Genomic DNA, 15,810 nt, shown 5'->3' on the forward strand with positions numbered 1-15,810 from the left:
TGCTCAGATCCGTGCAGGTAACACAGGAGAGCGTACGGACAGGGGCGGGGCGGCTGCTCAGATCCGTGCAGTTAACACAGGAGAGCGTACGGACAGGGGCGGGGCGGCTGCTCAGATCCGTGCAGGTAACACAGGACAAACTACGGACGGGGGCGGGACGGCTGCTCAGATCCGTGCAGGTAACACAGGACAAACTACGGACGGGGGGCGGGGCGGCTGCTCAGATCCGTACAGGTAACACAGGACAAACTACGGACGGGGGCGGTGCGGCTGCTCAGATCCGTGCAGGTAACACAGGAGAACGTACGGACAGGGGCGGGGCGGCTGCTCAGATCCGTGCAGGTAACACAGGACAAACTACAGACAGGGGCGGGGCGGCTGCTCAGATCCGTGCAGGTAACACAGGACAAACTACGGACGGGGGCAGTGCGGCTGCTCAGATCCGTGCAGGTAACACAGGAGAACGTACGGACGGGGGCAGTGCGGCTGCTCAGATCCGTGCAGGTAACACAGGAGAACGTACGGACAGGGGCGGTGCGGCTGCTCAGATCCGTGCAGGTAACACAGGAGAACGTACGGACGGGGGCGGTGCGGCTGCTCAGATCCATGCAGGTAACACAGGAGAACGGACGGACGGGGGCGGTGCGGCTGCTCAGATCCGTGCAGGTAACACAGGAGAACGTACGGACAGGGGCGGGGCGGCTGCTCAGATCCGTGCAGGTAACACAGGAGAACGTACGGACAGGGGCGGGGCGGCTGCTCAGATCCATACAGGTAACACAGGACAAACTACGGACGGGGGCGGGGCGGCTGCTCAGATCCGTGCAGGTAACACAGGAGAACGTATGGACAGGGGCGGGGCGGCTGCTCAGATCCGTGCAGGTAACACAGGAGAGCGTACGGACAAGGGCGGTGCGGCTGCTCAGATCCGTGCAGGTAACACAGGAGAACGTACGGACAGGGGCGGGGCGGCTGCTCAGATCCGTGCAGGTAACACAGGACAAACTACGGACGGGGGCGGGGCGGCTGCTCAGATCCGTACAGGTAACACAGGACAAACTACGGATGGGGGCGATGCGGCTGCTCAGATCCGTGCAGGTAACACAGGAGAACGTACGGACGGGGGCGGGGCGGCTGCTCAGATCCGTGCAGGTAACACAGGAGAACGTACGGACGGGGGCAGTGCGGCTGCTCAGATCCGTGCAGGTAACACAGGAGAACGTACGGACAGGGGCGGGGCGGCTGCTCAGATCCGTGCAGGTAACACAGGAGAACGTACGGACAGGGGCGGGGCGGCTGCTCAGATCCGTGCAGGTAACACAGGAGAACGTACGGACGGGGGCAGTGCGGCTGCTCAGATCCGTGCAGGTAACACAGGAGAACGTACGGACAGGGGCGGGGCGGCTGCTCAGATCCGTGCAGGTAACACAGGAGAACGTACGGACAGGGGCGGGGCGGCTGCTCAGATCCGTGCAGGTAACACAGGAGAGCGTACGGACAGGGGCGGGGCGGCTGCTCAGATCCGTGCAGGTAACACAGGACAAAGTACGGACAACTTCCACACAAGTCTGCCCTGGGCCGTACCGTGCATTACTGTCAGACTAGTGTAACGGAGACATACGTCCCATAAGAGACATCCCAGTGTAACAGAGCCATACGTCCCATAAGAGACATCCCAGTGTAACAGAGCCATACGTCCCATAAGAGACATCCCAGTGTAATGGAGCCATACGTCCCATAAGAGACATCCCAGTGTAACAGAGCCATACGTCCCATAAGAGACATCCCATTGTAACGGAGCCATACGTCCCATAAGAGACATCCCAGTGTAACAGAGCCATACGTCCCATAAGAGACATCCCAGTGAAACAGAGCCATACGTCCCATAAGAGACATCCCAGTGTAACAGAGCCATACGTCCCATAAGAGACATCCCAGTGTAACAGAGCCATACGTCCCATAAGAGACATCCCAGTGTAACGGAGCCATACGTCCCATAAGAGACATCCCAGTGTAACAGAGCCATACGTCCCATAAGAGACATCCCATTGCTTCTGCACCCCGGCTGTAATCACATAAATACTTACTGGTCCACACCCAGCTGTAAGTACCAACGAGGCCAGTCACCACAGTACTGATAACATGTCTGCATAGGTAAGACTTGGTAGGGAACGGCCAGTTTACCATGAGGGGCATCTTCCAACCATAGGGCAGCGTTTACCTAGAATACAAATATAAAGGATAAGACATAGTGATTATCATGAGCTGATGAGACTGACAGGATAACGCCAGCGCTTCATATGCACATGTATAATAGGGTGTGTCTAGGGCTGCGTGGGTCATGCATTGATCCTGATGTGTCACATGACAGCGTGGTAACCAATGGCCAGGTCTCACCAATCAGCAAAGTAAGGGTAAGAAAGTGCCCTTCTCCCTGGTTCACTGCATACCACATGGACTCATTGTGGGGAGCTGACCTCCTGCACCGGAAACTCTGCGGCTCTCAGGTGAGGGCTGTAACTAGGGCAGTGCCGCACTCTGATGATGGCTACGCACTAGATGACTCTGGATCGTGGCTGACGGAACAACATGGCTGTACACATGATATGATAAACTGCGCGTTCAGTGGCCAAATCCAGGAGCATGCTGTCGTTCTGATCTGCCTAACTGCAATATGTGATGATGCTATAAGGGGATACGGTCAGAATACAGATGCCAGAATCCCGACACTATTCGAAATGCCGACACCAGCATCTCGAGAACGGTCTCCAGCCTGGCGTGGTTGGAGAGGACTGGGCAACAAACAGTTAAAGCTTTGAAGTCCCAGAATGCCTCCTCCCCTATACCCCGCCCCCAGCCAATGGCTAGCCAGTTTTGTGAACAAGCCCAAGGCAGGAGCAGGATAGAGGAGAAGGAAGAATGGTACACACAAGAAACACTCAGAGAAGGGAACTAGTGACCAAGAGAAAGAAAACCCACAGAAGCTAGGTGCCTCATGGAGGGCGCCCTGTGGATTCTACGGGGGATCGGTATGAAATACCTCCAATCAAAATGCCGACGTTCAAAATCCCGACACCAATTGACCGATGGTCAAAATCCCGACAAGGTCAAAATCCCGACATGGACAAAATACTGACATTTAAAATACCGACAAGGTCAAAATACTGACATGTAAAATGCCGACAGGTCAAAATACCGACATGCGGTTTTTGGGTTTTTTGTGTGTGTATGTCGACATAAGTCAAGATGGACACCATATAAAGTGTACCGCGTCCCCTCGCATGCTTCGGGCAGGTCCACTGGGATGGTAAAGTATGAACAAATCGGTTTCAATGAAAAAAATCATGAAAAACTCATGTCGGTATTTTGACCTGTCGGCATTTTACATGTCGGTATTTTGACCTTGTCGGTATTTTAAATGTCGGTATTTTGTCCATGTTGGGATTTTGACCTTGTCGGGATTTTGACCATCGGTCAATTGGTGTCGGGATTTTGATTGGAGGTAAACTGACTGCATCCCTTCTACGGACCTCAAAGAAAAAGACATAACAAGGTTAAGTCTACCATAACTCCTATTTTCTTCTTCTTTAGGGTCCATAGTCTCCATGGGGAAGACATTGGGAATGTCCCAAAGCAGTTTTCCTTAAGAAGGGGGACGCTCCTGGGCAGAGAGGATTTAGGATTGGAGAGCTGGAACCACAATCTCCTCATTAAGATGGAACGGGACACCACCATGGGAAGGAAGCCAGCTCAAGTTCACCCCTGTCCGGGTGAAAAATGAAAAAGGGGGAGCGACAGGAGAGTGCCCACCAAGTCAGAAACTCCGCGAGCAGAGGCAATAGTAAGGAGAAAAAGCATTTCTCTGACGTCCTAGTGGATGCTGGGAACTCCGTAAGGACCATGGGGAATAGCGGCTCCGCAGGAGACTGGGCACAACTAAAGAAAGCTTTAGACTACTGGTGTGCACTGGCTCCTCCCACTATGACCCTCCGCCAGACCTCAGTTAGATTCTTGTGCCCGGCTGAGCTGGATGCACACTAGGGGCTCTCCTGAGCTCCTAGAAAGAAAGTATATTTAGGTTTTTTATTTTACAGTGAGATCTGCTGGCAACAGACTCACTGCAGCGAGGGACTAAGGGGAGAAGAAGCGAACCTACCTAACAGGTGGTAGTTTGGGCTTCTTAGGCTACTGGACACCATTAGCTCCAGAGGGATCGACCGCAGGACTCGACCTTGGTGTTCGTTCCCGGAGCCGCGCCGCCGTCCCCCTTACAGAGCCAGAAGCAAGAAGTGTTCCGGAAAATCGGCGGCAGAAGACTTCGGTCTTCACCAAGGTAGCGCACAGCACTGCAGCTGTGCGCCATTGCTCCTCATACACACCTCACACTCCGGTCACTGATGGGTGCAGGGCGCTGGGGGGGGGGCGCCCTGAGCAGTAATAAAAACACCTTGGCTGGCAAAATAACCACAATATGTAGCCCCAGAGGCTATATATGTGATAATTACCCCTGCCAGAATCCTTAAAAAAGCAGGAGAAAAGTCCGCGAAAAAGGGGCGGAGCTATCTCTCTCAGCACACTGGCGCCATTTCTCCCTCACAGTTCCGCTGGAAGGAAGCTCCCTGGCTCTCCCCTGCAGTCTACACTACAGAAAAGGGTAAAAAAGAGAGGGGGGGGCACTAAATTTAGGCGCAGTAAATATTATAGCAGCTATAGGGGACATAATTCAGTTAGTCCCTGCATTATATAGCGCTCTGGTGTGTGCTGGCATACTCTCTCTCTGTCTCCCCAAAGGGATTCTGTGGGGTCCTGTCCTCTATTAGAGCATTCCCAGTGTGTGTGCGGTGTGTCGGTACGGCTGTGTCGACATGTTTGATGAGGAAAATTATGTGGAGGCGGAGCAGATGCCCATAGAAGTGATGTCACCCCCTGCGGGGCAGACACCTGAGTGGATGGTTTTATGGAAGGAATTATGTGCAAGTGTCGACTCCTTACACAAAAAATTTGACGACATGCCCAATGCGGGACAGCCGGCTTCTCAGCTCGTGCCTGCCCAGGTGTCTCAAAGGCCATCAGGGGCTCTAAAACGCCCGCTACCTCAGATGGCAAACGCAGATGTCGACACGGATACTGATACCAGTGTCGACGACGATGAGTCAAATCTAATGTCCACTAGGGCCATTCGCTGCATGATTGAGGCAATGAAGGAGGTATTACACATTTCGGATATAAACCCAGGTACCACTAAAAAGGGTATTATGTTTGGGGAGAAAAAACTACCCGTAGTTTTTCCCCCATCTGAAGAATTAAATGAAGTGTGTGAAGAAGCGTGGGCTTTCCCCGATAAAAGATTGGTGTGACAGGACGGTACCGTACGAAAGCACTCGCCGCTTTCGCGTCCTGTTGGCTGCGCACAGAATGGAAGGTCAAGCTGCACGAGGCCTGACCACATAGGGGATTCCCGCTTACCGTCAGTAACCGCCTGTTACTGACTCCACCCACTGCGCTGTGGGCGGGTTCTCGCTGCCACCACCAAACTCCTAACCTGCCGTGGCATTTGGGACCACGGTTCTGCTCTGTATGTGCCGACGCACTGCCTTACCACAGCTGTGTGGTGCTGACGAATCCCCACTAGCCACTTGCTAGGCCTCTACCGGTAGCTGGCGGAAGGCGGAGCTTGGAGACGCTAGGTGCTTCCCTGGACAGCCGGAGAACGGGGCTAGGTTTGGCCTAACCCTGTTGGTCACAAGATGAAGCAGTCTTCTTGAGGCAAAGATGTTTATTGCTCAATAACCTTTAAAAAGGCTCTTCCCTATTGCTAGGGGTAACAGCATACAATCAGATGTTTTCAGCAGAATAAGATGGAATAATACACAACTCTGGAGGCACGCAGGTCTCCTTTTTATGTCAGTTTTCCACACAGTACCACAGGGGGGTAAGCCCTCCCTGTCTTCTCCAACCAATCAGGTTATTTTACAAAATACCAATAAATTACATTTTACAAGGATATAAGTGCAATAAAACAATATCCTCCTTCCTGTCACCCAGACAACGTTTGGTATCAGATTAACATTCACTATTGATAAATTTATCACATAGCTTCAAAATACAGATGTTTCTGGTCATTCACATCTCCAGGCAAACCCAGTGTTTGAAATTACAACAGGAATGGCTACAATACAAACAAACAGTCTTCCTTCCTGTATCTGCCATTCAGGGATCGTATATCCATTAAATCACCTACATGAAACAGATTCCAAGCCCATAGACCCAGTGATTAGCATCTCTCTCTAAGGAACGTACACATCAAAAGGTATTGTCCTTCACACCTCGCTGCTAGGACAGGGCCATTAGCATGCCACTTCCTATTTCCAGAGGATAAGAGATGCTTATTCAGACAACTATAGTAACTGCATTTTTCCTTTAAATACATTTCATTTAAACACGTGTTTCCCTTTAAATATACACAGAGCCTGTCTTGAATATAAAATAGATACAGTTAAACATGCATTCCTGCAATGGTGCACAGAGCACTACATATGACATGTTAAAACACATCATTAAACAAACTTTTAAACAGTCCGTGCCCAGCGCCGTAAGTACATTTAACAGGGACGCCAAGCGCCTATTGTCCGCAACATGGCGCCGGGCACGAGGGTTAACCCCTTCAGTGCTGCAGACGCCATTACACGTGTGGCTGGCTAGTCTATCCGGCCACATTTGGTAATCCCTAAAAAATTGCTAATGGCGTTCCCTTTCCCGCCAGAGGATAGGGCACGTTGGGAAACACCTCCTAGGGTGGATAAAGCGCTCACACGTTTGTCTAAAAAGGTGGCACTTCCGTCTCCGGATACGGCCGCCCTAAAGGAGCCTGCGGATAGAAAGCAGAAGGCGAACCTGAAGTCTGTATATACACACTCAGGCATTATACTTAGACCAGCTATTGCGTCAGCATGGATGTGCAGTGCTGCAGCTACGTGGTCAGATTCCCTGTCAGAAAATATTGACACCCTAGACAGGGACACTATTCTCCTAACCATAGAGCATATAAAAGACTCTGTCTTATACATGAGAGATGCACAGAGGAAGATCTGCCGGCTGGCATCTAAAATAAGTGCATTGTCCATTTCTGCTAGGAGAGGCTTATGGACTCGGCAGTGGACAGGGGATGCAGATTCCAAAAGGCACATGGAAGTTTTGCCTTATAAGGGTGAGGAGTTATTCGGGGATGGTCTCTCAGACCTAGTTTCCACAGCGACAGCTGGGAAATCAGCATTTTTACCCCAGGTTCCCTCACAGCCTAAAAAAGCGCCGTTTTATCAAGTACAGTCCTTTCGGACCCAGAGAAACAGGCGAGGAAAAGGCGGGTCCTTTCTGTCCAGAGGCAGAGGTAGGGGAAAAAGGCTGCAACAAACAGCAGGTTCCCAGGAGCAAAAGTCCTCCCCCGCTTCTTCCAAGTCCGCCGCATGACGGTGGGGCTCCACAGGCGGAGCCAGGTACGGTGGGGGGGCTGCCTCAAAAATTTCAGCGATCAGTGGGCTCGCTCACAGGTGGATCCCTGGATCTTGCAAGTAGTATCTCAGGGGTACAAACTGGAATTCGAGGCGTCCCCCCCCGCCGTTTCCTCAAATCTGCCTTGCCAACGACTGCCTCAGGCAGGGAGGCTGTGCTAGAGGCAATTCACAAGCTGTATTCCCAGCAGGTGATAGTCAAGGTGCCCCTACTTCAACAAGGACGGGGTTACTATTCCACACTGTTTGTGGTACCGAAACCGGACGGTTCGGTGAGACCCATTTTAAATTTGAAATCCTTGAAAACATACATAAAAAAGTTCAAGTTCAAGATGGAATCGCTCAGGGCGGTTATTGCAAGCCTGGACGAGGGGGATTACATGGTATCCCTGGACATCAAGGATGCTTACCTGCATGTCCCCATTTATCATCCTCACCAGGAGTACCTCAGATTTGCGGTACAAAATTGCCATTACCAATTCCAGACGCTGCCGTTTGGACTGTCCACGGCACCGAGGGTGTTTACCAAGGTAATGGCGGAAATGATGATACTCCTTCGAAAAAAGGGAGTTTTAATTATCCCGTACTTGGACGATCTCCTAATAAAGGCGAGATCCAGGGAGCAGTTGTTGGTAGGAGTAGCACTATCTCAGGAGGTGCTACACCAGCACGGTTGGATTATGAATATTCCAAAGTCACAGCTGGTTCCGACGACACGTCTACTGTTCCTGGGAATGATTTTGGACACAGTCCAGAAAAAAGTGTTTTCCCGGAGGAGAAAGCCCAGGAGCTGTCATCTCTAGTCAGAGACCTCCTGAAACCAAAACAGGTGTCGGTGCATCACTGCACACGAGTCCTGGGAAAGATGGTGGCTTCTTACGAAGCAATTCCTTTCGGCAGGTTCCATGCCAGAATCTTTCAGTGGGACCTGTTGGACCAATGGTCCGGATCGCATCTTCAGATGCATCGGCTAATAACCCTGTCTCCAAGAACCAGGGTGTCTCTGCTATGGTGGCTGCAGAGTGCTCATCTCCTAGAGGGCCGCAGATTCGGCATACAGGACTGGGTCCTGGTGACCACGGATGCCAGCCTTCAAGGCTGGGGGGCAGTCACACAGGGAAGAAACTTCCAAGGACTATGGTCGAGTCAGGAGACTTCCTTGCACATAAATATTCTAGAACTAAGGGCCATTTACAATGCCCTAAGTCAGACAAAACCCCTGCTTCTACACCAGCCGGTACTGATCCAGTCAGACAACATCACGGCGGTCGCCCATGTAAACCGACAGGGCGGCACAAGAAGCAGGACGGCAATGGCAGAAGCCACAAGGATTCTCCGATGGGTGGAAAATCACGTGCTAGCACTGTCAGCAGTGTTCATTCCGGGAGTGGACAACTGGGAAGCAGACTTCCTCAGCAGGCACGACCTCCACCCGGGAGAGTGGGGACTTCATCCAGAAGTCTTCACACTGATTGTAAATCGTTGGGAACGGCCACAGGTGGACATGATGGCGTCCCGCCTAAACAAAAAACTGGAGATATTGCGCCAGGTCAAGGGACCCTCAGGCGATAGCGGTGGACGCTCTAGTGACACCGTGGGTGTACCAGTCAGTTTATGTGTTCCCTCCTCTGCCTCTCATACCAAAGGTACTGAGAATAATAAGAAAACGAGGAGTAAGGACAATACTCGTGGTTCCGGATTTGCCAAGAAGAGCTTGGTACCCGGAACTTCAAGAGATGATCTCAGAGGACCCATGGCCTCTGCCGCTCAGACAGGACCTGTTGCAGCAGGGGCCCTGTCTGTTCCAAGACTTACCGCGGCTGCGTTTGACGGCATGGCGGTTGAACGCCGGATCCTAAAGGAAAAGGGCATTCCGGAGGATGTCATTCCTACGCTGATTAAAGCCAGGAGAGATGTAACGGTAAAACATTATCACCGCATATGGCGGAAATATGTTGCTTGGTGTGAGGCCAATAAGGCCCCAACAGAGGAATTTCAGCTGGGTCGATTTCTGCACTTCCTACAGGCAGGAGTGACTATGGGCCTAAAATTAGGCTCCATTAAGGTACAGATATCGGCTCTGTCGATTTTCTTCCAAAAAGAACTAGCTTCACTACCTGAAGTTCAGACATTTGTAAAAGGAGTGCTGCATATTCAGCCCCCCTTTGTGCCTCCAGTGGCACCCTGGGATCTCAACGTGGTGTTGAATTTCCTAAAATCACATTGGTTTGAGCCACTAAAGACCGTGGATCTAAAATATCTCACGAGGAAAGTGGTCATGTTATTGGCCTTGGCTTCGGCCAGGCGTGTATCAGAATTGGCGGCTTTGTCGTTTAAAAGTCCTTATCTGATTTTCCATATGGATAGGGCAGAATTGAGGACTCGTCCCCAGTTTCTCCCTAAGGTGGTATCTGCTTTTCACTTGAACCAACCTATTGTAGTGCCTGCGGCTACTAGCGACTTGGAGGATTCAGGGCCTTGAAAATTTATGTTTCCAGGACGGCTGGAGTCAGGAAAACTGACTCGCTATTTATCCTGTATGCACCCAACAAACTGGGTGCTCCTGCTTCTAAGCAGACTATTGCTCGCTGGATTTGTAGCACAATTCAGCTGGCGCATTCTGCGGCTGGACTGCCGCATCCTAAATCAGTAAAAGCCCATTCTACAAGGAAGGTGGGCTCATTTTGGGCGGCTGCCCGAGGGGTCTCGGCTTTACAACTTTGCCGAGCTGCTACTTGGTCAGGAGCAAACACGTTTGCAAAATTCTACAAATTTGATACCCTGGCTGAGGAGGACCTTGAGTTCTCTCATTCGGTGCTGCAGAGTCATCCGCACTCTCCCGCCCGTTTGGGAGCTTTGGTATAATCCCCATGGTCCTTTCGGAGTTCCCAGCATCCACTAGGACGTCAGAGAAAATAAGAATTTACTCACCGGTAATTCTATTTCTCGTAGTCCGTAGTGGATGCTGGGCGCCCGTCCCAAGTGCGGATTGTCTGCAATACTTGTACATAGTTGTTGTTCACAAAGGGTTATTGTTATGAGCCATCTGTTGAGAGGCTCAGTTAAATTTCATACTGTTAACTGGATATGGTATCACGAGTTATACGGTGTGATTGGTGTGGCTGGTATGAGTCTTACCCGGGATTCAAAATCCTTCCTTATTGTGTCAGCTCTTCCGGGCACAGTATCCTAACTGAGGCATGGAGGAGGGTCATAGTGGGAGGAGCCAGTGCACACCAGGTAGTCTAAAAGCTTTCTTTTAGTTGTGCCCAGACTCCTGCGGAGCCGCTATTCCCCATGGTCCTTTCGGAGTTCCCAGCATCCACTACGGACTACGAGAAATAGAATTACCGGTGAGTAAATTCTTATTTTTCGCTATAAGTCACTTATGGTCTACTAGGTCCGGAGGCTCAAACAGAGGCGCCTGTAAAACCTGGAGAACCAACAACAAGTCCCAAGGAGCCACCGGAGGGAAAAAGGGAGGTTGAATGAGAAGAAGCCCTGAAGGAAGTTCGAACATCAGGCAGGGGAACCAAACCGACAGAGCAGAGACATGCACCTTAAGGGATGCCAGGCAGAGGCCTCGGTCTAACTCAGCCTGGAGAATGGCACGGGCCCAGGACACTCTAAAAACCATGGGGTAATAACGTCTAGAAGAACACCACTGGAAGTAAGAGTGCCAAACTCTGTAATAGCGGGCTATGGCAGGCTTACGTGCCTTGAGCATTGTTTGAATCACAGAGCAGGAGAAACCCTTGGATCTTAGAAGGGATGACTCAAGAGTCATGTCGTCAAAGACATGCGAGCAAGGTCCAGGTGTTCACAGGGGCCCTGAGATAGCACATCTGGCCAAAGGGAGAGTGGAAAGGAAGTCTCTACGGAGAGACTCTAGAGGTCGGCGAACCAATGGCGCCTAGACCAGGGTGTAGTTACCAAAACCACGGTGCCTTCTTCCTGCTTGAACTTGTGAAGAACCCTTGAAAGGAGGGAGACTGAAGGGTCAGAGGCATGCCAGATTGAACCACCTCACCGCCAGAGCATCCACGAGGTCCTTGGTCCTGGACCCGTACATGGGAACATTGTGGTTGTGACGTGACCATGAGGCCAACGTCCAGTAGGCCCCAATTGTCTGCCAGGAGTTGGAAGACTTCTGGGTGTAGAGCCCGCTCTCTGGCATGGACATCTTGATGGCTAAGGAAGTCCGCCAAACTCCAGGACGTTGATGGGCAGGCGACTTTCGTTGGCAGTCCAACGGCCCTGAAAGGAATGTTGACCGGTCACTGCACCCCACCCGCGGAGGCTTGAATCCGTAGTGAGAAGCACCAATCTGAGATCCAGAAGGGGTGACCCCTGTCCAATTAGGCCATCTGTAGCCACCATAAGAGGGAGAGCCAAACTTCCAGAGAGAGGATGATTGTCTGGGACCGGATCAGATGATGGTGCCCGTTACAACAAGAGAGGATCAGGTGTTGAAGAGGCCTGGAGTGGAGCTGGCTGTATTCCGCCATGTCGAAGGTGGAGACCATGGGTCCCAAGAACTGAATTGCAGAGTGGATGGACACTCGCCAACTGTGAAGTAACTTGCGCACACGCATGCGTGTGCAGTGCTTGAATTTTGTCTGCTGGTAGGAAGATCCTCTGCACCTGAGAATCCAGGAGTGCTCTTTGATACAACATCCTTTGTGAAAGAGACAGGGAGGACTTCTTCCAGTGGATGAGCCAGTTGTGTTCCTGTAGGAAGGCAATGGTCAGCTGAAGATGGAGCAGGAGTACGTTCAGGGATTGCACCAACAACTTATATAACAAGTATATAATGGACAGGCGCCAAAATGAGTGGTTTTTCCTAGCCGCTGTAAATGGAGATAGTCAATCTCCTGAACAAAGGGTACAAAAAAATGAATGAATTACAGCGCTAATACAACTGATGCTAAAGATATAAGAATGTATTCCTTAAAACAGACTGACATGTCAAATGTAAATAAAATTATTAAAAATGCTCTTAGACCAATTCATGGACATATAATAGGCTCCTCAGCAATAACCTTATTAAGGCAAGGGTCCATATGATAATGATTGGACACAAGGTCTAATTTTCACCAAGACCAGTGTAATTAATTACCCATCAGGTGTTCCAATGCATGGATCCGGATCCGGGTCTTTATCTGTGGAATGGATTCTGGTTCACAGTCCGTTTTAATTGACACCTTAATGTCCAGCACGCTGTGTTCCGTTTGTAGATGAATCCTGGGAAATTTTCCTTACTTAGACCAAGTTGGATTCGGGATCCTGGTTCACATATAGCATATAGATGGGAGGTCCTGGGTTGAGAACCTAACGGAGCTGTCTTGAATAACGTCCAATGGTCAGGAGCAGTGTTTCCTTACGCGTTTCGCCGCTCCAGGCAGCTTTCTCAAAGGCCCTTTGAGAAAGCTGCCTGGAGCGGCGAAACGCGTAAGAAAACACTGCTCCTGACCATTGGACGTTATTCAAGACAGCTCCGTTAGGTTCTCAACCCAGGACCTCCCATCTATATGCTATATGTGAACCAGGATCCCGAATCCAACTTGGTCTAAGTAAGGAAAATTTCCCAGGATTCATCTACAAACGGAACACAGCGTGCTGGACATTAAGGTGTCAATTAAAACGGACTGTGAACCAGAATCCATTCCACAGATAAAGACCCGGATCCGGATCCATGCATTGGAACACCTGATGGGTAATTAATTACACTGGTCTTGGTGAAAATTAGACCTTATGTCCAATCATTATCATATGGACCCTTGCCTTAATAAGGTTATTGCTGAGGAGCCTATTATATGTCCATGAATTGGTCTAAGAGCATTTTTATTAATTTTATTTACATTTGACATGTCAGTCTGTTTTAAGGAATAAATTCTTATATCTTTAGCATCAGTTGTATTAGCGCTGTAATTCATTCATTTTATTGCACCAACAACAGAAGGTTGTCCAGGTATGGAAAGATTCTGACCCCCTGGAGCCTGAGCTGTGCCGCCATAACAGCCATGATTCTGGTAAAGATCCGAGGGGCTATAGAAAGCCCGAAGGGCAGAGCCTGAAATTGATAATGTCATTGAAGGACCACAAATCTGAGGAATTGCTGATGTTTGGGAGTAATAGGTACATGCAGATTGGCATCCTGAATATCCAGAGATTCCATAAAGTCTCCAGGTTTCAATGCTAGAACAATGGAGCGGAGAGTTTCCATACAGAACTTGGATACATGTTCGGTGATTTAAGGTTGAGAATAGGCCAAGGGGAACCATTTGCTTCTGAACCAGTAAGAGGGTGGGAGTAAAAACCCCTTCCACCGATGTACAGGAGGGACTGGTATTATAACCCCTGAAGTAAGCAGAGATTGAATGGCTTTCTGGAGAGCTAGAGACTTGATTGGGTCTGTTGGAGGACCTGTACAAAAGAACTGCTGGGGAGGCCATCTCAGAAAGGTGAAAGCATACCCGTGAGAGAACAAAGGTATCTGAGGTGGTCTGACGCCAGGACTCTGCAAACTGAAGAGGAGGCCTGTCCGATCAGTGGAGGGTTTGTCATCAGACTTTGTAGCTGGGCGTCTGGCAGCCCATGCTAGTTTAGCGCAGGCTTTGGCGGTCTTGTGTGAGCCAGACTGTCTGGGAAAGGACCGGTCTTTAGCCTTACCCTGGGGGCGAAAGGACCGAAGAGGACGGTCTAGACTTTGGAGTAGTTGCCGACGATATAAAAGCAGATTTAGACGCTGCAACAGTAGCCACAATCTTGTCCAACTCGGCGCCAAACAGTATTTCTCCAGTAAATGGCGGAGATTTGAGCGCCTTCTTGGAATCATTGTCTGCTTTCCAGGTTCTTAGCCATAGGATTCTGCAGGCGACCACAGAAGTCGCAGACGCTTTAGAAGTAAGGACTCCAGTATCCAAAGCTGCTTCACCCAGATAAGAGACTGCTTATAGGATATGAGAGATGTGGGCCAGCTATTCCCCAGTAGCGTCTGAGAAGGCTGTCCTCAAGTACATCAGCCCAGCCTTCAATAGCCTTAGCTACCCAGGCCAAGGCCAGAGCTGGCTGTGTAATGTCGCCTGCATGCGAATAGACGGACTTCAGACAATTTTCAAGTTTTCTATCCATGGTGTCCTGGAGAGAAGAAGCTGTTGGTATAGGTAATGTAGAAATCCTGACCAGGCATGCTACATGAGAATCCACCGTAGGAGGAACCTCCCACTTAGGACACTCTGCAGTTGGGAGTAGGGTAAAAGGCTGCAAGTCTTTTTGGGAGGTGGAACCGTCTGCCAGGAGTAAGCCTTGCTTCACGCATGAGGTCGGTAAGCTGATCCAACTGAGGGAATTCAGCCTTAACCACCTTTTAGCGTTTTAAAAAATGGAGCCTTAGGCTTAGGGGCCGGTTCCTCATCCTTTATGTCAAGAATGGATTTAACTGCCCGCACCAGGGCAGGAATTTCTACAGTAGAATGTCATTCCTCCTCACCCAAGGGAGATTCGGGGACTAAGGTATTTGCATTCTCTGCTTCCTCAGATGATGCGTCATAATCAGACAGCTGCGTAGACAGAGGACAGCACAGGCCGCCTATGCGCTCTAGCTGCTACCGGGATGTCACCCGCTCACATTTGCTGAAAGGCGGCAGATGTCTGAGCAAGATTATGAACTAAGTGGGAAAAAACATCCATCTAGGAGGATACATAGTGGAGGCCGGCTACAACTGCTGTGGAAACCCCACTGTATGAGGCAGAGTGGGGGCTGACATGCAGTCCACTAGTGGAGTCATAACCTGTGAGAAGGAAGACATCCAAGGTGGTTTCTGGACAGGGTCTGGCGGAGTGGGCTGGTGAGGGGGGATAGAACATTTAGCACACAGCCCTTCCTGTAGAGAATACTGAGGGGATCTGCGTGTAACCAGCACAGGAGCCGCAGCCTCCTGATTACATTGCAATGTGACGCCCCTCACAGTAACAGACAGCCCAGATAATGCAATGTGACGCCCCTCACAGTAATAGACAGCCCAGATAATGCAATGTGACGCCCCTCACAGTAACAGGCAGCCCAGATAATGCAATGTGACGCCCCTCACAGTAATAGACAGCCCAGATAATGCAATGTGACGCCCCTCACAGTAATAGACAGCCCAGATAATGCAATGTGACGCCCCTCACAGTAACAGAAAGCCCAGATAATGCAATGTGACGCCCCTCACAGTAATAGACAGCCCAGATAATGCAATGTGACGCCCCTCACAGTAATAGACAGCCCAGATAATGCAATGTGACGCCCCTCACAGTA

At 50.4% G+C, this 15,810-nt stretch overlaps 1 protein-coding gene across 1 annotated transcript in view; it reads right to left on the reverse strand.

Annotated features, from left to right (window-relative positions):
• TAFAZZIN (tafazzin, phospholipid-lysophospholipid transacylase) overlaps positions 1-2,217 on the reverse strand; it is a 51,056-nt gene extending 48,839 nt beyond the window's left edge. Inside the window, exon 1 of the mRNA XM_063951143.1 lies at positions 2,088-2,217. Coding sequence (XP_063807213.1) covers positions 2,088-2,196 — 109 coding nt within the window. The 5' untranslated portion in view covers positions 2,197-2,217. The remainder of the gene's footprint in view (positions 1-2,087) is intronic.
• Between the last annotated feature and the right edge of the window lie 13,593 nt (positions 2,218-15,810).

This window comes from Pseudophryne corroboree, unplaced genomic scaffold (assembly GCF_028390025.1).
Source record: "Pseudophryne corroboree isolate aPseCor3 unplaced genomic scaffold, aPseCor3.hap2 scaffold_1414, whole genome shotgun sequence".
Lineage (NCBI taxonomy): Eukaryota > Metazoa > Chordata > Amphibia > Anura > Myobatrachidae > Pseudophryne > Pseudophryne corroboree.